Here is a 24998-nt window from a genome sequence, read left to right as displayed (position 1 = left end):
TGCGAAAGGAATTGACAAAAACAAAAAAATTTAGCAGAGAAAAGTAACAGTGCATCTTCACTAAGAAATAACAGGATTTTGTGAAAGTTCATATCATAGGGATCAATTAATAAATGAAAAACCAGTTTATCAAAATATTATGTGACGTATGAATTTCAGAAATGAATAAAAGATTCAAGGGACATGCTTGCATTTTAATGTTTCGGTCTGATAAAGAGTGATGTACAGATATGATTGAACTAAAGTAATGTCTGATGCTGATAAACTGGAAAGGGCTTGGGAAGGACTGGTTTGAGGGGGGTTATTTCCCCAGATTTTCCTTAGGATCCAAATATGGGGCAGAACTATGATGAGAATGTCTCCAGGAGAGAATGGAGGGATTCAAGGTGACCTTGCTAGATTGGATGGCTTGCTTCAGGAAGAAGAATTCTAGTTTCTGTGACTTGCTCAGCGAGAGATGGAGGCAGGGGAAGGCCACAGAGAACTTCCTGCCTATGTAGCCCTGCGAATCTCTTTGGCCCACGATACTCCCCACATAAAGGTACCATACTTTGAGGGTACAGTGTTCTGAGCCCTGCCGGATTCATCAGACCAATTTATGTGTATTTGCTAAATACCAGTGCATGATCATGACTCCGCCATGCTATAAGGCTTCTAAGAATTGTACATTGAGCATGATCCTCGGGCTGTCTGGGACCATCCTGACTTGTCTGGAGTATGTAGGGGATGGGCTGACACACGGGTGAGATGCAGTGGAGGTCATCATAGGATCAGGTTCTATAGAAACAGACTCTTGGGGGGTAGACGCGGCCGCGATCAAGTTGGGAGGATAGGTCAGGGCAGAGGGAGAACGACAGGCCACAGGAGAGCAGCAGAGGCCTCTCTGTTGATCCTACAGGAAGCTATGGAGACAGGAAGAGAGTACAGCATTATCTCAAGTTGAAGCAAATGAGTCAGGCCTTTGCCTCCTGTGTCAGCCAGATGTCACCGCTGGGTACCTCCCCGGTGGGCAGATGATGTTGGGAAAGCCAGTTCTTGGTGGCAAAGCTTGAGCACGAGCATAGCTGAGACAGGAGCCAAGGTTATGCTCGGAAACTGAACGGGTGCATTGGCCTTAAAAGAATTAGGAAGGGCTGGAGATAGGGCCTAGTGGCAAGAGTGCTCGCCTCGTATACATGAAGCCCTAAGTTCGATTCCTCAGTACCACCTATATAGAGAAAGCCAGAAGTGGCGCTGTGGCTCAAGTGGTAGAGTGCTAGCCTTGAGCAAAAAGAAGCCAGGAACAGTGCTCAGGCCTTGAGTTCAAGCCCCAGGACTGGCAAAAAAAAAAAAAAAAAAAGGAAAGGAAAGAAAAAAGAATTAGGGAGAAGAGAATCAGCATAGCCAAACCTAAGACTACTATGTTTGATTTCAAGTAATCTGGCTGATGCGTGCTTTACACGTGTGTGACACTCTGTTACTGCAACCATTGGAAACTAATACAATCTGCATGTGTAAAAATGCAGTGAAAGAATGTAGTCTAAAAACATTCTGTTAGTCCCAGAAGAAAATTTTAGGAACATGTTTGATATTCTCACAAGCCAGGAACAATAAAGACAAACACAAATTTAAAAAAATATGAATAATTTTAAAGTAAGTGCAATAGAAATAAGCATACGTTTTTTGGTTTTGTTTTTTTTTTTTTTCTTGAGGCAGAAAATACAAAGAAACCAAAAATGCAAGGGTAGAATCAGAACATACTTCGAGAGTGCAGGGTGTGTAAATGGCAGTGTGGAATACCAATGACTAGATTTGGCACCCACTCCTAGAATGGAAAGAAAAGCATTCAAAGATGAAAATTATAAGACAGAAGATTATAGATTAAAGAGGACAAAAAATAAGTGCCAAAGGAATCACACACATTGCTGGAGATGAAATCTGAACAATTAGAAATGAAAGAAGCAGATGCAATAATTTCCCAAGATAAAAAAAAAATCTGAGTTTTCAGCTATGGGGTTTATTACATTTAAATTTGTGGGGAGATAATTAAGGGAGATTTTGTATGAAATTATATTCTGTCAGATAATAGGAATAAAAGATTAAATTATATGACTGGAGGATATTTCTTACATATTCAAGGAGAAAAAAAATCTACAAAGGTACAAAACTCTGAGGTTCTCAATTTTTTTTCTGTGAAAAAGGAAAAGCAAGAGTGAAAGAATCAATAAAGTAAATAGGAGACTACCAAGAAGAAAATTAAGGAAGAAGAAAAGTTGTAAAGGAGAAATTTTATAACAAAAGAATCTTCAACACGTAAAGGCCAAGAGAAAAATATAAATCAAACATACCAATGCTCTGAAATCTACTCAGAAAATTGAGTAAACAGACCAAGCCATGGCTCAAAATCATGGACAAATGAATTTTGAAAGCTTAGTAAAAGAAATCTACCCTTCTTCCCAGTTAACTCTATTCCTGTATATTCACCCAAAGTCTTAGAGATTCTGAAACTTGGACTTAAAACTTGGTCCCACAAGGCTCTAACTCAGTTTCTTCTCTTCAATTCCAAGAGCACAACCTTGAACTCACTTACAGTAACAGTGAAAATAACACTTAAATGGAATCTTGTTCTATGATTACAAATGAGAGAGAAAGAGAGGAGAGAGAGAAGATACAATAACCAGTGTATTTTGTCATGCAGGGACAGTAAGCACTTTTTTGGTTTGTAACATGTGCCCACAAAAATATCGAAGATCAACAAATGGCTATTTTTGTCCTCAAAAACTTAAAAATCATGTTTCTTTCTAACAAGTCACATGGGTAACTCAGATCATGGTGTTACCCTTTACAATCCCTCATTATGTTACAGGAACAACCTTTGAGTGGTCCCATAGTGCTTGCTACATGGTTGAACAAAGAGAAAAAATACATACCTGGAAAATAGATAATAGGAAAGTACAGCCATATTTAAGATTGTTGCTGGGTAGTGAAACACTAGAGGACTGTCATTATATGAGTGTGTGTGTGTGTGTGCGTGTGTTCTATATTTTTCAAATTTTCTACAACAAGACATAACTAATTTCAAGTCCAGAATAATTACATTAAAATAAACCCAGATAATCTGGAGTAAAAGTAATAGGCAAAATTAAGTTAAAATGGTCAACAAAGGCAAACTGGAGAAAGTATCATGGAACTTTAGCAATATCTGTCTGTACAAAGCCATTGCACGAAGACTTAAATTGTATTCCTTTTTGTAAAAACAGTTTGTACTAGAAAAGAGGGAAAGACTTTTTTAAATGCCCTTTGACAAACAAACATTCAAACTAAACTTTCTTCAACTTCTCCTTCAATAGCACCACCAATTTTTTGTTCAAAAGGAGTCAGAAGTCATAGTTCTTCCTAAGGACTTAACAAAAATATACCCCAATGTTCAACTGACATAATCTAGGTGTTCTGTTGTTTGGGACTGTAGAGTTGATGAAACCTTAAGCATGTGTCACATATTTGGCCACCTTCTGAGGAAAGTGACCGTGATTTCCCCCATACCAGTGGAGGTAAGCTTTAAACAATGGCTTACTTGTGAAACAAAACTGGCCGCCAGAGTGCCAGGACAATCAGGTTAGGGAACCTTCCATGAGCCTGAGCTCAAACAAGAATTGGACATGAGAGGGTGGACACATCCATTGTGCCTGGCTCCAACTCTGCCCAGTTTGTTCTCCACATCACAGAGGAAGAGTCCTATAACATCAAATACGGTGGTCTCAACTGTTGCGTAAATGCAAAGGGAGTTAACAGGAGCAGGCAATGTTTATGTTTGCAGAAGGGTTAAGTGGCCACTTTATTTTTCTCTGAAGCTGGCTGACAAACCCAGAGTTGGAAACTCCAGAGTATGGAATGACTGTGGGGCGCTGAGATGACTTTCTGTGAAGGTTTCCCATATGGGCTCCACTGCTGAAAGGAGCAGATAGATAGATAGATAGATAGATAGATAGATAGATAGATAGATAGATAGATAGATAATCTGGAACAAGACTTGAACATCGGGCTCTTTAGAAGTCCCATCATAAAGATGTATTTGTTTTATTACATGAAAGGATGAGGAAGCTTCAAACAACAAAAACTTTCTGTAAAAAGTTTACTTGCAAATCTCTGGTATTCTATTTATTCACAGGTTATGCATGAGCTAGATCTATTGTGAAAAATTCTGGAATGAGCTAGCCTGTTTTAGAAAATAAAAAAAAAAAATCCGATCCCCTAAAAAAGAAAAAAACGACTGTTATTTCCATCTGTCTTTGGTGATTGGCTTGTCAGAAGACTCGAGTTCATTAATGTATCAGTATCTCCACTAACAACTCATTAAAGCAATACATTTAACAGAAGAACTAGTAACTAAACCAAATGATAATTACAGGACAGAATTTTATCCCTGTTTATATTGTACGTTCCTCCCAAATGTTTCACTCTCTTCTCTTTTATTCCCATACTCACAACTAGAAGAGAACCAGCTTGTTGCCTTGTAGACCGAACGTAGTTAGTGGAGGGCCAACCAGACAACAGGTATATTACTGTGATGTACTTAATTTAAAAATTATGGAAGTGCAAAGAGGCTTTCAAAATCCAATCTATACAGTTATAGTAAATGTCACACATAAATGTAATGAATGAGATTAGTGAAATGAACTAAGGCAAGAACTTTATTATGACCAACATTTTTAATTATTTGGCTTAAAGATTAGGTAATTTCTTCCTGCCTTTAACCCCCTTTCATCAGACAGAAAAGAAGTTGAATTGTAAGAACTAACATTTGTTATACATAAAAGGAGAAAGATAAAGGCTAGGTGCATGATGGGAGTTCTACATATTAATGCCTTAGATGTTATCTACCGAGTGCAGATAGCCATGTGGATACTGTTTCCATTATTACTGATAATTGAACATTGACTGTACTAATAAAATACACCACAGATGCTCTGTCTTCTCCCTCCCACACAACAACAGATCCAATTCAACAAAATTTGGATCTTTAGAAAAACAGAATATGAATTATTTTAGTAGGAATTTTAAGAATAATTGAGGATAAAATTATTTTTTCAATCTACCATCCTCGTCTTATGAACTACTACGTCTGTATGAGAACTTCTACTTCCGTCTCTAGGCACAGCTCTCTCTCTGCCTAAGGCAATGGGGTCCATCTCCACCCATGGCTCCCCTCACAGTCCTCCCTGACACACCCTGCCTGGTCCCCTTCCCCAAGTACAGCCCACTTTCAAGGTCAAATTATAACACCATCACCTTTTTCTCTGTTTCATAAAAATCACATTGGAATTCAAAGACCTATGACTGCATGGTTGCAAATATAATCCTGAATCCACTCGATTAGAACAATTTAAATAGGTTTCTTTCCTTTCAGTATTAAGAAAAATATGTCTTGCCATCACCGTATCGATCATGATCCCGCTGACACAAATGGACAAGGAGGCAGAGAACTACCAGACTTGGCCCCTGGAACAGAACCCAAACCATTGCCTTTTCTTGTATTTGTGTAGCCCAACTCAACCACAACGAAGTTCTTTGCAAGGCCTGGCTCATGTCTTAAAGGTATTTCTATGCTGATGGGCCTAGTTCAGTACTTGTAAAGGTCAGTGTCTTTAAAAGCTGAATAAACACATATTCGATTAATATTATTGTCTTCAAAACGCAGGTGTTTTTACTTCCATTAAAATAAAGAAAAGTGGCATCGTCTACTTATTTTCTTTTGGGATCATCACACAAGCAGTTTGCATTATTCAGGCGATGGTGCCAATCAAATTTGAGTCAGCATCCTGGAAAGTCATAATCTCTTCCCAAATATCCCAAAGGTACTTGCCTAATTAAAAGCTCACCTTCAGAATAAATAATTCACCAAATAAACTGGAGCATTGAAAAATGTAAGTAGCCAAGTAGAGTTTTCTGGAAATAAACTCTTGTTCCTTCTACTGACTCACATACAAATTTTTAAAAATCAGCGTTAAAAAATGTTGCGTTTGGGCACTTTTTCAAAATAGCTGGTAAGGAAAAGCAAAAATGCCTGCAATTTTAGTATGAGATTTCATTAACTTTAGAATTTTAGAACAGTGTCACCTATCTTAAATAATTGACAAATTCTAGTATTTCATGTATAAAATGGAGCACCTTTAAGCTCTGTTCTGAGAGGTACACAATAAAATTTATAAATATCTCCTGCGGCAATATCCTCATCTATTCCTCACAATCATCACGAAAAGTCAAAGAACTCAAGATTTACCCCTCCCATCTTCTCATCCTCTTTCCCCTGTATCTTATTTGATACAAAGACAATTTAATGGAGCCAAAAATACATGAGAAGTTTTTAAACAACTAAATTGATCCTGAATATACCCTTCAGAAAATATTTGTTCTCACTTTCGTTGATGCTCAAATGTTAACTCTGGCAAAACAAAACAGAAAAATAAGAAAGAATTATAACCAAAGGGAATAAAACAACTGTAGCTTCTACTTAGTTTTTCTCCATATCTATTTAATTCTAATGAAAATTGGTTTTAAAAGACTTGCGATATTAAAATCACACACAAATGCCTTATTTATTTTAACTAGGCATTATTTCTGAAACATTGAAAACTGAAGCAAAATTATGAGCACCACTTTTAAAAATCATCTGCCCTATAGATGAATTGTGGGAAAACACTTATATTTCTACACTGTTAGCTGATGATGATTAAGGGACACTTAAGCCTATGAAAAGCAGAGTAATATAAGTGTTTTTCCCTTTTTTGTAAGAGGAAATAAAGGGACTCATGTTTAAACCACAAGAGAGAAGTCATGAGTAATTTAAATACTTTTCAGTATGTATCCCTCATCATCTTCTCCTTCAAAACAATTTAAGCCCAAATAAGAAATCCAGAAAAAGAAAACGTCATTACATTGCAATTATTCTAATTTCTATGCTATGACTAGAAGTCAGATAAGCTTAAAAATATTATGTGGCACAGTTACAGTTTACAATGGTCATGAATTATTAATTCCAATTTTTAAAACTGATGCCAAAGAAACTACCTTGAATATAAAAGGGATCATAAATCAGTTCTTGAAGTTTCCATTTTTGTATTTTTTTAATGTGAATTAAGGGATGTGACTTTGCTTTTTCATAGCCTCAACACTGGTTCAGTCACATCACAAAATTTAAATTAAATCAATAAAATAAATTAATATAGTGTTCTGTCTGGGGACAAGATTTAATCCTCTGTATGGATTCTGAAGACATATTCCAGAAAGGAAATAGAGAAAAAAGTAAATTAGAAAAAGTTTGCACAGAAATTTGCACTGGAGAACGGATGATGCAGGTCAAGTAATTAATATGACATTTAATAAGCGGTATGTTGATGAACTGCCATGCCCCCCCCCAAACCTTTAAATCAACCACCGTAGTTTTTTCCCCTTTGAAAAAGTAATACAATTACAGCATATTTCTCCAGCACAGTCTCACTCTCTCATGTTTAAAAAAATTATATATGTGAAATGCTTGAAGGAAACATCATCATTTGTACATCTAGTCTGTTCCCAGAAGATGCAGCTTAGCCCAAATGATTTTTTAAAATGAGGGGTCATAAAATATGAAATCCATTCTCATACCCATTGGTGTGTGATTGAATGCATTCTTTGAATAGTTGCTAGAAATTAATTCCAACTTAAAAGTAGTGAAATGTTTTACCTCTTGCAAAGGAGTCAGGAATAACACTAAATATTTTCCCCCTTCAGCTTAGAAGGGATATAACAGTGATCTCAAAGTTATTCCCTTCATTTTTCTAAACTATAAGCTCATCTCACGGCCTGCACAGAACAATTTGGAGCTCCTTCAAAGCTCAACCATCCAAAGACAACAGAGCTCCTTGTTGGTTTCAAGTACATTTTAGAACACTAGAATATTGTTCCAGGATATTAAGTTCAAAGAATGACTGACTTTGGTTTCCCTATGAGTTAGAACCCAATACTGAAGAGTTCTCTTCAAACAGAAATTGATTCCAATTTTTTTGAGGACACCTACATCTACCAGTCTGTAAAATGTGTATCACTCATTACCATATGTATTGGAGAATGAAAATAGATACTAGGAATATTCTATGTGAGAGTTAGCACTCACAAGCCTAAAGTGACTTGCGTTCTAAGAAAAATATTAATATTCGCAGATGTGTCCGTAGAAGCCTGGTTCTGATGTCTCACACCTGTGATCCTAGCTATCGAAGGAGCCGAGATCTGTTCAAAGGCAGCAAAGGCAGCTCAGATAAAGAACTAGGGAAGTAAAAGGGAATATCAAAATCAAGAGACAAAGGATAAAAAGACAAAGGACTCCAAAAGCAATACTTGCAAAACCATTTGGTTTAAACCAACTGAACAACTCAAGAGGGAGAGGAGGAAGGGGAGGGGAAAACAAGGGAGGCGGTAACAAACAGTACAAGAAACGTACCCAAGGCCTAACATATGAAACTGTAACCTCTCTGTACATCACTTTGACAATAAACAAGAAAAAAGTAAAATAAAAACTATTTTACAATTTTTTTTTTTAAAGAGTTTCTGGGAAACTCTTAGCTCCAATAAATGACCAAAAAGCCAGAAGTAGAATTGTTGCTCAAGTGGGAGAATTGTAACCTTGAGTGAAAAAGATAAAAACAGCACAAACTCTAGGTATACAGTTGTTTGGTTGTTTTTTTTTAAACAAATCCTTGGGTACTTAGGAACAGAAACCTTACCCTAAAATTTTATTTCCCAATTAAAACATCTTTCTCAAAGCTAATCAATTTCTTCACTCTTGCAAACACTCCTCTACTCTGAATGCAACTTTTGCTTTGTGTTTTCTGAAGGTTGAAAGCTCACATGAGGGGTTACACCTGAACATGGCCAGTGCCCCCCCCATCTGAGTCGCCCCGACTGTCATTCTCCCCCTTCCCATCTCTTCCTGCTCCTCAGACTCCTTTCACGTTGCTTTTTTCACATATGTCCATTGCATTTTCTGGCTGTCTCCTCTGTTCGTTTGTCTTTGGAAGAGAAGATATTTGGCAATGCTGTTAAACTATAAAAGCAAGTTTTCCTGATAGGTTTCTGAGCTTGGTCCCCCAAAATACTTTCACGCTTCCCCTTCATTGTCTGACTTTATAAACACACATCCATGTTTACACAAGAAGTACAGGTAGGTTAACCCCCTTTCTGCAATGCAGGCTTCCTGTAGATGAATGGACCCTCATTGACTCATGCATTTTGCTGTTGGCCAAATCCAAATTGCTTCCAGTTGAGGTGACTGCAGTCTATGTTTCTGTGCACGTTGTTGTTAATCTGGACACCCGTGTGCAAGAGGGTCTCTGGCGTTCTAATGGTGAACGCGTGGTCCTGCTTAGCTCAGAACTGCATTTGACCAAGATTCGTTCATGCGCTGAAGTCTGGGGGAACAGAACAGTGGTCACAGCAAAGCTGAGGCCCCAATCCACCAGAGCAAGCTAAGGAATGGAGGCCAGGAACTTGGAAACTTTGAGAATTCCCAGCCCCACCACACATCCCAGGTATCTAAGGCTATTGTTAACCCTCTGCTGTTTCGAAAGTTTAGAGGTTGGAAGGTGACATTGTTGATATTTTAAAGAACACCCTGAAAAACGACTGTTTTGGTGACTGAAACCCAGTGGCCTTGAATACTTTATATATTAACTTGCAGAAAGTGAATACAGGTATACCTGTACACCCTAAACCTGCTTGGTGTGACATTACTATTAAATATTACCATTTTTTCTTGTAGTTATTTAAGATTTTAAGGTCTATATTCCACTTTGTTTATTTCAGTCTTCCGTTCAAAGACCCCCTTCTTTCCTAGAATACATCTTCAGCACTTCCTTCCTTTTGTTGGTCCTCAGTGCTTTCAGTAGTTCCTTATCTCATCTCCTAACTTCTTGGAAGACATCATACCTCATGAATAGAAGAATCTTAGATCGATGGTTCTATTTGTTAGTGTGCTGAGGTTACTCCATCCACCCCCACAATTTCATGATTATTTTTGTTAAGTCAGTTATCTACCCAAATAACTTTTCAGCTATTTTTCCCCTCTTTTGCCCTCCTTACCCTCTTCTCTCATATGCCCTCCTTCTCCCCTCCCCCTCCCCACTCTCTTCTTTCCTCTTCCTCATTCTCTTATGGATTTTTTTTTTTACAGATTTTCTTTTCATTATTGTAAAGATGAGGTATAGAGGGGTTACAGTTACATACTTAGGTAGTGAATACATTTCTTGTCATACTTGTTATCCTCTTCCTCATTTCTTCCCTTATGGATTTAAAAAATGGATTCTTTTTATTTTTAAGTAGGTGTTTCCTTTTATTATACAATTTAAGATTCGTTGACTTGTCAGGCCTCTTGAATCTTGGTTTCAGATGTTTAGCATTAAGAACTGCAGGACAATAAATTGCTGCTGTTTTTAAAATCATTCTAGTTATGGTAATCCTAGGAAACTTATTTGCCCTTACTGAAACTTCATTTTTTACTTTATATCTTAGAAAAAGGACCATTATTTAACAGAGGAGGACATTTTGGAAATTATATATTTTCTGTTAAATATTCACATATAAACTGTAATTCTATCAGGAAGACTTGCTTCTTGGCATTTACTTTCATTCCTCAAAATGTTATACAACTTCTGATTCGTAAATTGTGGCAGATAAACATACACCCTTCCACCTTTGCTTTTTGGAACTATCTACAGCTAATAATTTTAAAAACTCCGAAACACAAATTTCTTGAATGAAATGGGATGATGTCCACAACCCGGAAACACAATAGCAGGGTAAACCAAAACTTCCTGATAGAAATTCGGTGGAGTAGCAGAAGAAGTAAAGAGGAACTGTCCACAATGCCAGGTCTCAAGCAGAGCAGAGAAGCACTCTCGAGTAAAAACAGCCACGTCATGAGAAGCAAATCCACTCAGGAAGATGGGAAGGTGGGGCTCATGTCGCACACCAGCGGAAGCACCTGCATGACCTTCTCACGGGACTGCAAGAAGCCGGGAAGGGTGAGCTCAATGAAGACTCTTATCGCCCCTTCATACGCCTCAGAACCTAACCTCCAGGTGAGGCAGAAGAAGGAGAGCTACTCGACCACATAAGTAAAATAACTAGGAGTAATCAAGGCTGAGGAACTCATGCACCTGCACAATCCTCCATGTTAAAGGTGTTTCATTAACCCGGACTCTGCCCCGGGGAACTCATCCACAAGCTTCCTCAAATGCTGCAACAGGAAGCAGTGATCATGCTCAGACAGTAATATACAAGGCATACAAAATACTGGGAGAAAAATAGATAAGATGCTAGAAATGATATCGAAATTTTGACCAAACCTGTTGCCTAATAAGTTTGCAGAGAGAAAACACAACAAACACTATAGAAAGAACTAAAAACATTTGTTATATGGGTTATAACATATAAAATATATAGTTATATATACATATAACATACAATTGTATACTGTATATAATTTTTATATTATATATTAATATTGCACATAACATATGATACATGTTAAATATATAATATACATACATTACACACTATATAACATTCTACAAATACATGTATCTGTATATTTAATGTATATAACATACAACATACATATTGTATAAATATATAATATGTTATACATTCTTCTTTATATATATGTTATGTGTGCATATATATATATATACACACACATACACACACATAAATGCTGAAAGAAGACAATAAGACATTAGAAAAAAATTGACCGAGCCACAATTCAAAAAGTAGATGGGAAAAGACAGGAAGGGCCACTGAAAATAGGCACGATAACTGTGGACAACATCAAGCACAAAGAATTTAAAGGAATTCTAAGAAAAATTACAGAGATGATATACAGGGAAAACAATAGAACAGAACTTAGAGAAAGAATTACTGATATGAAATGGTACTCTTCACATTGGAGGACATACCTTTCTTTAGAAGAAAAATAGTCACAGTATGCTAACCACTAAAACATATCTCAGAAATATTACTATATTTCTGAAAGAACCCTTTGAATGACCAGGAAAAGAGAACCACCTATCCACAACCCCCTACCAAAATAATAATAATAAAGCCCAAAGTTTCTGTACTGGGCACTGGTGGATCAGTCTACAATCCTAGCTATTCTGAAGGCAGACATTGGGAGGATTGGCCTGCTCGGGTAAAAGCTCTCATCTCAACAGAAAAGGCTGGGTGTCTGGGAACATGGCTGTCATCCCATCCATGTAAATAGCAGGATCTTGGTTCAAGCCTGCCCTGGTAACGGCCTTCCCCCCAACATAAAACCATACAAAATAACAAACAAAAATATTCCAAAGGAATGGCCAGGGCTCACATGGTAGAACATTTGCGTTTCAAATGCAAGACACTGAGTTCAAGTCCCACTAACCACAAAAGGAAATTGTTAAAAAAAAAAAAAAAAAAACAGAAACACCAGCACTCCAACTAACCCACACCCACTAATGCCTGTAACCGAGTGGCCACGGGAAGGCACTCTCTGAACGTGTATGCCTGAACTGCTCCCAACTTTGGAAGACAGTTTGGCAATACTGAGCTGAAGATGAATAAAACCCAGAATCACAAAATCTTCTCCTTGGTTTATGCCCTCAAGAATCCTCTCCATATACCCGCCACAAGACAAGTCATCGCTCATAACTTTCCTAACGTGGGATCAACTCCAGGCCCATCGAGGGTAAACTAAATACCGCAACCATCTTCTTACAGAAGTGAGAACAAATACGCCCAAGTCGGCAAGCAAGGTGGAGGAAAAGCACCAAAGGACACACGCGGTTCAACTTGAATTGAATTGAAGGCAAAGATAGTTATCACCACTCGGGGTGACCTAGAGAGAAAACACAGAAACTATTATCACAAAACTTTAGTTTAGCCAGACCAGGTGGCTAGTGGCTCATGCCTGTAATCCTAGCTACTCAGGAAGCTGAGATCTGAGGATCCAAACCAGCCCAGACAGGAAAGTCCGTGAGACTCTATCTCCACAAAACTACTCAGAAAAAGCCAGAAGTGGAGCTTTGTATGGCTCAAGTCATCCATTGCTAACCTTGAGGAAAAGAAGTTCTGGGACAACACCCAAGCTTTCATTCAGTTCAATCTCCAAGAACAACAATAACAATAAAAACCAAAGCAACTAAAGCCAGTGGTCTCTTGCATCCTTCTGCACGTTTGTGTGCATGTGGATGGGGGTGTATGTGTGTGATGTGAGTGTAGATCAGGAGAGAACACAGCACATCCTTCTGTTCTTCCCTCAGGCATGGGTCAGGCTTGAGCAGAAGAACGATAATGATTTGAAGTTAGCAGTGATATTTAAGTTTTAAATTGGATATCAGAGTGACACTTTCTTACCAAAACTGTTCATGTATTTAAATGTGGACCTGCACATTTAGAGGCTGTTTTATAAATTAAGTATTTATAATTAAGATCATGGGCAATTAATTCCACAGCATGCTGAGCAATTTAATATAATTGTCCTTGGCTATCATCTTGATGCCCAGGACCTCCTCCTTCTCAGAATCTAATATCTTTCCACTCAGTTGTAACTGGGGAAAAAAATGTACTATATTTGGTGGAGCAGTTTCTAGAAACTAATAAAGATGAACATAAATGGAGTTAAATCACCCAATGTAGGACTTACTTCAGATTGCAAAAGGAAAATAGATGGAAGAAAACCTAGAAGGCTCTCTCGTGTATTATACTCACCAGGTCCTACAAAATAATTATGAAAGGCAGACACAGTTTATCTCCATTCCTATGAACAACCTAAGTGAGTACCTAAGCAAGGAGACTTTTATTCTAGTGCATAATTTGCTATTCCATCCAGCTGGAATATTCCATTTATTCCTTTGTCTTCCTATTAGCCTCCCTTGCCCAAATACTTGATTTGCATTTACTCTACTCCAAGCATTACAACAGGTAATTCGAATACAGAAATGTGATTGCGGTTCTTGAAGCACAGACTCCCAAATTGCCCTGTCACTATGGGAACTACAAACAATCCATGTCCTTGAACATTTAACATGTGACCATGAAATACTGAGATGTGTAAGTTACACTACAACCAAGACTGAATTAGACTGAAAAGGTAAAATATATGTTACCCATTGTGTCTGGTAAGAGGCATCTATAATCTATCTCTACATATTGATATGTAATCTTCGTATTGATATTTATTGGCTCTATATTCAGTCTCTCTTAAAGTTTCAGATTGGTCTCATAGAACTTATCGAAGCCCTGTTGACAAGGACTTCTTTTTCTTGACACGTACACAGTGCCCAAAGGGTTATCTCTGTTAAGATACATTTACTGAATGACTGAAAACTGTTTTTCTCTTAGAGATGTAATGGGCACTATTAATATCATGGCACTTATTTCTCCCAGCATGAAAGAAATTTGATTGTTTGGAATTTAGCACATTAAAAATACTTTCCACATTTTCCTGAAAATGAGGCAAGAAGTAGCTTCAGATAATAAAACTCTTACATTTTTAAACACTATCTTTTCATGAGAGCAGCAGAAAACCCTACAAGATAATTGTCTTAAATTTTTACGTACTGAAAATGCAATACAAACTAATTTAAACTTGAGCATCAAAGCTAAAACATCAATGTTGCCTAACATGTAATAACCACATTGGTAAAATTTTCAAGACTGAATGGAAATGTAATTGTAAATAATATGCAAAGTAGTAAGAAACCATATTTAGACAGAGTGCATGGGCCAAAAATGTCAAAACTACATGCAAATTTATACTACCCTGTAGTTCTTAATATTTTGTCTACCATCAAACTCACTATATAAGCCTTTCCAACATTAAATCATTTTGTTTTGCTTTAAGATATTCTAATTTTATGATAATAAAGGACACAAGTGCTATAAATGCATACTACATGCAGGCTTTCTTATGTTTCCTGACTTGTGCTTTCCTAGTAGTTCAATCAGGTTTTTAAGTTATCTTTTACTATTTAACCCATAATGGTAGGTCTTCTACATTTAGGAGCTTTTCCTTGAATTATTGTTCACTCATTTTCTCAGTAAAAGAAGCAAATAAACAAAATTTCACAGTTGTATTATTTTCCAGTACATTCTAATTCAAACTAAAAATGGCATATTTGAGTGCTGATTACTTTCTTCACTAAACTAGAAACATTTGACACTTGATATAATGTATTTTCACCCCGATTGTTTGGAAACCATGTCATCTTTGTTCATCTAATACAATACTGTAAGTCCTTTCTGTGTGTCATGTTATTTCAGCTCTAAGTGATTTATTACTGAATGACTCAGTTAAAACTATCTGCCCTCATGGAGACCACATTACGGAGGCTCTGACATATGAAACACGGAGAAATTAAATAAGCACAAGGTCCTAATGTCTTACGGCAGCTGGGCCAGGAGACAATGGGTGTTGAGGGACCACCTGGTTGAGGAGGAGGTGTTTGCACAAAGCCTGTGGATGATGGAGGAATGGCATCTATAACATCATAGCACATAGCTGGACATAGTACTCATGAAATGGCAACTCACCTGGCAGGTGAAAGTCTGGGTGAGCAGTTGAATGTAAGCTGCATGCTTATTATCTATTTCAAGATTATTATCTATTAAAACTGTTCACCCTCTTTATACCCGACATCGTGTGTGAATACACACCATCATTTCCTTTCATGTTGAGTCTGGCTATTCAATTTAATTGATCCCACACTCACTGTTCCATTATCCCCAGGCCTCAAAGACTTAAAGTAGCTAGAGCTATGGGTTAATATAAAAACAAAGATTTTGAATAGACTTAATTTATATAATCAAGATTCTGGATGATATTGTGAATTCTGGATGGATGAATGAAAATGTATCTCAGAGAACTGAACTTGGCACCCACCAGTTTTTACTTGCTGCTTCAATTTCTTGTATAATAATCTGAACAGACAGAAGATGGCAAAACTGGCCTGAGCTAAAGAACACTTCATACAACAGTGCCTTGAGAGCCCCTAGGAGTTTATTCTGAAGACTTGAATTTATTTTTTTTTCCTAAATCAATCAAAGTCCCCCTGTACAGGATCGGTTTTCTCTTAATGACACCCTGGAGCTCAAGAACATGAGAACAAGTTTAAAAGAAGGGGGGAAAAAAACTGCAAAATGTTTCTTTGAATCAATAGGCCCCTGGGTCTTGAAATAATCTCTAACTTCCAGAGTGTCTCAGTCAGATTTAAGGGACTTTAAAGAATCATATTTAACATTCTTTTGAAGAATTGTATACATACTTTTAAGATACTAGTAATTAAATGATAGGGAAGACTTCCAAACTATGGTAATTTATCTTTATCATTTCTGCCACCTTCAACATGAATACCTAATTTTTTTTTAAATCCAATCTCTCAGCCGGAGGCTCCCACTTGTAATCCTACCTACTCAGGATGCTGAGATCTGAGGATCTAGAAAGGTCCTAAGAGACACTTATCTCCAATTAAGCACTCAAAAACTAGAAGCGATGCTGCAGCTCAAGTGGTAGAGTGCTAGCCTTGAACACAAAGAGGCTCAGGGACAGTGCCCAGGCTCTGAGTTCAGGTCCCACAACCAACTAAAAAATTGTTTTAAATATATGAAAGTCTAAAGGAATGAAGGTTTGTAACCTGTAGTTGTTTCAAAAAGTATTTATTTATTTATATATCTACTTCTCTACTTTGTGCTGATATTAACATTTGAACTCAAGGCCTCTGTCCTGTTTCTTAAGTTTTATCTGATCAGGGCTGGTACTTTGAACCACAGATCCACTTCTGGCTTTTTGCTGGTTAACTGGAGTTAAGAGTCTCCTGGACTTTCCTGCCTAGGCTGGTGGATGGCAACTGAGATCCTCAGATCTCAGCCTCCTAGGTTGTGAAGATTCTAGGTGTGAGCCACTAGTACCCAACTTTCTTTTGACACAGCATCCAAAACAAGGTATAAAGAAAATAAATGTTAAATTCTTGTTCTTTGATATTGTATTTTCAATGAACCTATCAAACGTAGTATTCCGCTACTAGCATTGACATAATGAAACTTACCAGTTTCTCTCTGAGTTCCCTCGGCGGAGGTCACGGGCTGTAAAAACACGCTAGGACACGTGGCAAGGGCGTGTGAGGATTCCAACCCTCTGTTTCCAAAACAGAAAGGCACATCTCTGAGTGATTTCATAGTTCTCATTGGTGTTATGAATACTCCAAGACTAAAGTTGCAGGATTAAACACAAGGCTCAGAAACTCACTTCAACGGGGCTAAACCTCCTGTACCCTGAAGCCCCTGAGGAATAAATATCAACAAATTTAGTAAAAAAAAACTTTGCTGATTCTAAGCACAAGTAACGCAGAGACATCTGCTTTCTGAAGAAGCTCCATCGAACATCAGGAAAATGAAGATGCACTATATTTTGTATTTTTGGTTGTAGTATTTGTTGAATTATTTTCATATAATTTGTTCTAGTACAAGAGATTTTTAATAACAATTACTTTCTACAGTTTAGAGGTGATGTTGCTGGTTCAAATATCATGAGCTACAAAAGTTTTTCATTTTTAAGTGAGTTTGCTAATCAAAAACTAAGGTTTATGAGGGATCAGACTGCTCAGAGCTTTATATTTAGGTCAAGATATACACTCAATAGACAGGAAATGAATAACTTAGAAGGTCCATTCATTTCAGTGTGACTCATATGACATACCCATAGGATTTGACCATATGACTGAAGTAACCCATAAACTGTGTCAAGAGAACATAGGAAAGACTTGAGGGTGTAGGCACTTTGGTAAAGCTCTATTTAAAATTCTAGAATTTATATGCTACCAAGAATGAGTCAAAGAGATACTGGTCAGCCATAGTTTGCTTTGCTTTGTATTTTAAGTAGTCAAGGATGAAGTATTATATAATCAAATTAGAGCAAATGGGGCACGTGTGCATGTGTGTGTATTGTGTGTGTTTTATGTGTGTGTGTATTTATTTGTACCAATCCTGGGGCTTGAATTTAGGGCCTGGGTTGCTGTCCTTGAGCTTTTTTGCTCAAAGCTACAACTCTACCACTTGAGCCACAGCTCTACTTCTGGCTTTTTGGTGTCTGAAGAGTTTCATGGTCTTTCATGGCCAGGCTGGCTTTGAACTGTGATTCTCAGATCTCAGCCTATTGATTAATGAGGATTATAGTCATAAGCCACCAGTACCTGGCCACAAATGGTATTTTTGTCATTACTTCTGTACTAAATCTAATAGAATCTAATAGAGGCAGACAATAAGTCAACTTAAGAAAAAATATTTAAAATCCTTCAGGTAAAAGAGCAGTGTTGTTTCAATATATTGAATAGGGTGACTGGGCACAGTGGTACTTACCTGTCATCTCAGCACTTAGGAGGTAGTCCCAAGGTAGTTTGGGCTACCAATAGGGAAACTATTGTCTCACAGTTGTTTTTTGTAAAGATTGTGAAAATCAGAAATGCCATTTCCTTACTACCTTACAAATGGATCAGAATAACATAAGCATGGCTTGTCATGCAACACACCGAAAATTCTCACCGATCACACAATGAGGCTCGAGTTACAAAATCTACTTACAGAAATACAGTGTGATCCTTTCAAACACACCAGATATTATTGACTGAAAGCTCAGCACTACTAAACAAAGCAATTTTTATGGAAATGTTAACATTTTGGGATGCACATCTAAACCTATCAGTATTGTCCTAGAAAAAAAAAAAAGATTGTTCAAATGAGTGACAATTTTTGACTTTCAAATTCAAAGGTACATGAAGGAACCCGACTTTCATGAGCTTAAGTGTGGAAAAATGAAGAAGTATTTCATTTTGTTTTCTCTCTGCAGTTCAAAAATACAGAAAGGTGCAAAAGGAAACCATGTCTTTCGAAGATTCTCTCATATTTCTTCATACTTGGTTCTCGGAAATTTCTTTGGTCGAGCCAGTCTTTTCTTATAGCTGCCCTAAAATTATTGAGTCACCTTAACAATTTGTGTTTCCCAAGGCGCCCTTATGAGGGTATTAAGTAGATTACACACAAAACCTGTCTCACATCTGTCACATGAGTCTATGTGAATCAGAAACCTTTACAGAGTCTCACAAAGAACTGGGTAATTCAGGGTAATTAGTCCAGGAGCCTAATTGTCAACAATTCTCTACCTGATTTCCTAATTGATTCTATTCTCCTTCTGTTGTTTAAATTCTCATTGCTAAGCTTTCCTATCTGCATTATGCAGAGAACTGGATTTCAATTAAAAATAAAATTCAGTCTGATGATTTTTCTTTTTGTCTATTTAAGCACAGGTTTTCAAAGAATCTGAGTCACCATGTCCCAAAACACTCATTTCTGCATTTCTCGCTCTTTCAGCATTCCCATCTCGCTCCTTACATTAATGAAATGAAGCTAACTGCTAAGGTAGGAAACAAGTTACCACCATAAACTGGCTATAAATAAAGACAAGGCAGCTCAGGTGGATTGAAGTTCAGGCTTTATGTGCCCCAGGCTGTCACTGAAGTACATGCACTTGCTCTTAATTTCAATGGGTGTTGATCTTCCTCATTAAGCAGGACATGTTTTCATTAAAAATGGGAACTTGGGGGTGTCAAGAGACTTTCCTCTTCCACTGGTTGCAGAAGAAACAACTCTCTGAGAAATAGTCAACCCGCTTGAGAAAAGACATTTCACTGAAAGATATTATACCTGATCAGATTTATTATTAATGAGTCTTCTACTTGTCCCTAAATCATTATTATTCTTTCTTGGATTACAGGGTTCATCTAAATATATTGGAATGATTTTCAAAGACACTCAAGTTAACTTCCCTAGTTATTAAAAGTTGACTTGAGAGAGTGGGGATTTAGCTCAGCAGAAGAACCTGGCAAGCGCAAGGCCCCAAGTTCGGTCCTCAGCTGGGGGGGGGGGGGGGGGGAACTATAAAAGTTGACTTGAGATTCTAAATTATTTGGGTAAATCTGTTTATGCTGAAGTATTCTTTATCATGAGTACTGCTCTGTTAGACCGACCTGGGCTTTTAGTTAAATTTGGTAAAGACAGAAAGGAAATGTTCAAGAACTTTGTCAATGCAATGATTTCTCCTCCTTGGTAATTTCTTTTTATCACAAACCAAACAAAATGGCTGGCACTGAAACCACACATATCCCATTTCTCCTAGGGCTAAGCCCAATTCACAACACAAATGCGGGAAGACATGAGTCATACTTGATAGCCAAGACTGTATTTTCTCAAATGTCTTATTATTTGTAGGATGTGCCTATTACCCCCCTATTCCTGATAGTGTAATGTTGATGAATGAACGCCAAAGAAGCCGAGGGAGATACAGAAAAACCCAGACAGATAGGAAGGGGCAGTGATGGGAGCAGAGACAACCACCGCTTTTCTTCCTGGAAAGACAAGAGATAGCAGGCCTGGCAAAGACAACATCCCTGACAGCCATGGAACAGGCATGCGCAGGGAACAAGGGCCCCCAGAACAGGGCCCCAGAACAGGCATGCGCAGGGGACAACGGCCCAGAACAGACATGCGCAGAGGACATCGCCCCTGGAACAGACATGCGCAGGGGACAACGGCCCTGGAACAGGCATGCGCAGAGGACAGCGGGCCACTGGAACAGACACGCGCAGAAGACAAGGGCCCAGAACAGGCATGCGCAGAGGACAAGCCCCCCACCCCACCCCTCCAGGACAGACATGCGCAGAGGACAGCGGCCCCCTGGAATAGGCATGCGCAGAGGACAGCGGCCCTTTCCCCGGGGAGTAGCTAGCTGGACCTTGATCCCTCCAGATACCGGGCGGCCCGGAGTTGCCTGGAAGGGATATGAAAGCGCGCCTCGGGCCTCTCTTGCCTTGGGAAACCCCTTCCTCCTCCTCCTCCTCCTCCTCGTCCCCCCCCCCACCACCCCCGCTTGGCAGGCCCCGCTGCAGGCCGGAAGGAAAAGGTTGCAGAATAATTCAGCAAAGTAGCTGCCCCGTCTCCAGATCACTGTTGGGGAAAGCGGAAGAAAATGCTCAAAATTCCCCGCTTCCCAGCCGCGTTCTGTGCAACCAGCTTCCACCTTCTGTTAGGAAGAGACTAACCTTTCATTATTAGATTTTAAGGGGAAAAAAAGAAAATTACAACTCGCTCTGCTCTGTAATTGCCACAGCAGAGTTATTAAAATTCCAAACTTATGTAATATTATCATAAAATATGGCGTGGTTTCTTGTTTCTTTCCCCACCCCCACCCCCCTCAAGAAAGACACAAATTGGATTGGAGCTTATGCACTGTGAAACCCAGATGGTTTGCTGAACTACTCAGACATCCTCCGGTTCAAAAGTTAATTGAACTGAAAGCTAAAAATTTCCGATGATTGATATGCTTTGAGGGACTCGGGCAGAATGATAAATTAGTCTCAAGCAGGAGACGTTAATAGATAGAGAAACCGTGGCAATTGGTCAGGGGATATTGGCCAAAGAAAAAGGACAGATGTAGACAGACAGACAGACAGATAGATGATAGATACAGAGAGATCGATTATAGATATTGACAGAGGAGTAGATTGATAAAGATCAATCAGATAGATGGATAGAAAGATGATACAGAGAGAAATAGATCAGACAGACAGGTAGATAGATGATAGATATAGAGAGATCGATGATAAATATTGACAGGAGTAGATTGATACAGATAGATCAATCAGATAGATGGATAGAAAGATGATACAGAGAGAAATAGATCAGACAGACAGACAGAACCGGATAGATAGGATGACAGACAAACGAAACATTACCTGGGCTTCCCAGGGAGCTGTTGTTTTTCCTTCTGCATTTTCTTACTCACAGATTCAATAGCAGTCATTATCTTATCCAGTGTAACTTGCTCTAGAATATAAAATAAAGTTTAAATCATACACGGCGGCAAAAACCCGGTTTTCGAGTCCTAAATGTGTTTTGCAAACTATATTGCGCATCACAGACTTTTTTTTTTAATGAGAAGAGGTACGGTCTTCTTCAGAAAGAATTACTGTCACAGAGCTATTCGAGAAACACATTTGAGTGGATTTTTCCCCCACCCCACGCTCCCCAGAGGTTTTGCAATTACTAGAATTTAAGACTGGACAAGTATAGCATAAATGAACTGTATAGATCACAAAGGATCTCTCCCAGAAAAAAAAAAATATGCCTGCACCAGCATAGCACATCCCACTACAAATGGCCTCATTCATAAGTATCAGCCTTATTATCTTATCATGAAGCTTAGTTCATAAAGGAGACCCTCCTATTTTCAAATAATTTAGTAAATCATTAATGTAAGTAGGAAAGAACATAGAGGGTTCAGAAAAAAATAATCTGCTTGTTAGCACCTAAAGAGAAGTTTATATAAGCTTTTAAAAAAAATTGCAGTGCTATGGATTGAATCCTGGGTCTTACACGTGCTAAGCAAGCACTCTACCACTTACATACTTATAGTCAACCATCATAAACAAGTTTAAAAATCTCCATACAGTTCCTATTTCTTGCAGATAACAGACTTCTCAATAGTCTGGAGCATTAGAACAAGCATACCATGTTGGGTTAGCTATGTACCTTCTAACTTACAACTTGGAAAGATTAAAAGATATATATGGGAGAAACTTTGCTTCTGAAAAACTTACAAAATACTTGGGGTTCCAAACAGAAAAGGACATTCTTCTAAATTATATTATGTGATTTCATTTTAAATATGTAATAAATAGTATAAAAATCTGAGAGAAATGGAAAACCAAGCATTAATATTTATTGACTATATGATGCCAGATTTTCTGGTTAGCACTCTCTCTAAATTCTCATGTGAGCCTCAGAACAGTTGGTTTGTTTTTTTTACAAAGTTCTGTGTTCACGCATGAGGAGAAGCAGCTTGCTTGAGACCTTTGGAGATGCAAAGCCAGGTCTTATTACCATAGTCTACGCTAGTATCCCATCACGAAGGGGAAAACTTCTTCCTCCCTTACTTCAGAGTATGATCCTAAAGCTTACATTTCTATAAAACACATGGGGCAGGCTGAGGACTAGAATATTACATTGAAGTAGAATTCCAGAGACAATGTTCTAAGTTAGCAGCTAGCAAAGATGGTCACACGGTCACACAGTCAGGAGGAGGAAGAAAGGGCAGAACTCAATCTTTCTTGCATGTGAAGCAGGCCATTGAGAATCTGGTGTTCATTTTCTGCAGACCAAAGCTATACTGTCCAACACTTAACCTCACGCTAAAAATTATCAACAATCCGTATCTTTGGAGAGAAAGTTGAAGTTATAATAGGAACTTTCACTCTTCTTTTTATATATGTCTGCATTTCTTAAAGATGCATAATAAGCAGTCCAATGATAATAAAAGGTAGATACTAGTTACGTTAAAAAAAAAAAACCTTCTAAAAATTTGGGTATAATCCAGTTAAGTATTAAACTGAAAGTCCTCTACAGTACCATTTAACTAAAGCATGTGAAGACTGCATGCAAAATACAAAATAAATGCAGTTTTTGCCCCCTGAACAGCAGTGCCAAATTAAAGAAGAGGTCCACAAAGGCAATTAAAACATAAAAATCCCACACTGCTTGTAATTAACAGCCTTAAAATGAGAAACTAGACACACCAGTGACACTCAAGTTTGCAATCATTCCTTTCATGTAAAATCTCGTCTCTACACCAATTTTACAAAACGAGGATTTTATCTCTGGAACATGAATTTTAAAGCACTTCTGATTAGAATAATTACTGAAAGGGAGGTGGACAAGGAGATTTGAAAAGATATGCAATCAACTGCCAACCAAAGGACTCGAGTCCTAACAGCATTTACCAGACTCCTGAGAGACACCATCATTCTTTCACCTGAAAATCACATCACCCATTCCACCCTCTTCCTTTCTGACTTTTTACCCTCCTCCTTCAGGATTCATTTTGCTTTAACCACCTTCAGCTAGCGTGTAGGCCCACAGCTCTTTCTTACAACTACAACCTAGCCTTTTATAGAGTGATCTAGTTCAGAATAGGCCTATTTAGTACCTAAATATGCCTAGATCACACATCTATGTATCTTACACTATTTGTGAGCTCCAAATGCAAATGTAATAATTATCCCTCTCTGTCAACATAACCCACTCATCATTAATACCACTCCTTTCCATCCCCGTCCACTCTCCCTCACAATACCTTCAAATAATTCAGCATTAAATCCATTTTTTTTCAGTTATTCTGCCTGCATAGACCTTTATCATCTCCCATCTGGATCATTAACATGTTTTTGTTTTCAACTGAACTCATACTGTGGTCATAATATTATCTCTCTGTCCTTCATAAATGAAATAAATAATATTTTATTTCCAAATTATGGAATTTTAAATATCATTGTTATGATACTTACTTCTAATGTCGTTCCCCAGTAACTAACTTTTGCCATCATTTCATGTATTCCTTATCTATGTATTTTAGATATAGCTGCCAGAATTTTTAGATGATATTCACAACCGTGACTGTCCTTCATTGGCTAGTACTGGTAGCCAAAACTTCTCTCACTTGCTTTTTTCTGCTCTGACAGGATATTCTTGAGGACAAGATTGATTTGATTGAAATTATTTTGACAGGAATATTACACAAGGGGTGGCATGTCACCCTCTCACAACCAGAGCTATTACTAAATAGGATCTTTGAGTTTCTAATTGACAAATCTTCCCATTGTAAAGATATCTTTATACCATTACAGAATTTTATACCATTTATAAACAAACCATTAGAAAGATTCCTTTCTGTTATTAATCGTCTATCTTTGGCTGGTACTTTGAATCCACTTGAACAGGTTATTCCCCAGCTGTCCATCTTTGTAAAACTTTCCAGTTACAAGTACTAACTCCTGCCTCATGGTCCTGCTGGTTACAAAGTAATAGTCTGTGGTACTTCTGTCAGCCCCTCTACACATACAGGCCTACAGGCC

At 37.9% G+C, this 24998-nt stretch overlaps 1 protein-coding gene across 1 annotated transcript in view; it reads right to left on the bottom strand.

Annotated features, from left to right (window-relative positions):
- The window catches only part of Iqcm (IQ motif containing M), a 163319-nt gene that overhangs the window by 112581 nt on the left and 25740 nt on the right, over positions 1 to 24998 (bottom strand). The window contains exons 5-8 of the mRNA XM_048333551.1: positions 21825 to 21915; positions 17088 to 17176; positions 3677 to 3741; positions 1741 to 1804 (exon numbers count right to left, since the gene is read on the bottom strand). Coding sequence (XP_048189508.1) covers positions 1741 to 1804; positions 3677 to 3741; positions 17088 to 17176; positions 21825 to 21915 — 309 coding nt within the window. The remainder of the gene's footprint in view (positions 1 to 1740; positions 1805 to 3676; positions 3742 to 17087; positions 17177 to 21824; positions 21916 to 24998) is intronic.

The sequence above is a fragment of the Perognathus longimembris genome, chromosome 24, assembly GCF_023159225.1.
Source record: "Perognathus longimembris pacificus isolate PPM17 chromosome 24, ASM2315922v1, whole genome shotgun sequence".
In the NCBI taxonomy this organism is placed as follows: domain Eukaryota; kingdom Metazoa; phylum Chordata; class Mammalia; order Rodentia; family Heteromyidae; genus Perognathus; species Perognathus longimembris.
This window is presented reverse-complemented; position numbering and strand designations above follow the sequence as displayed.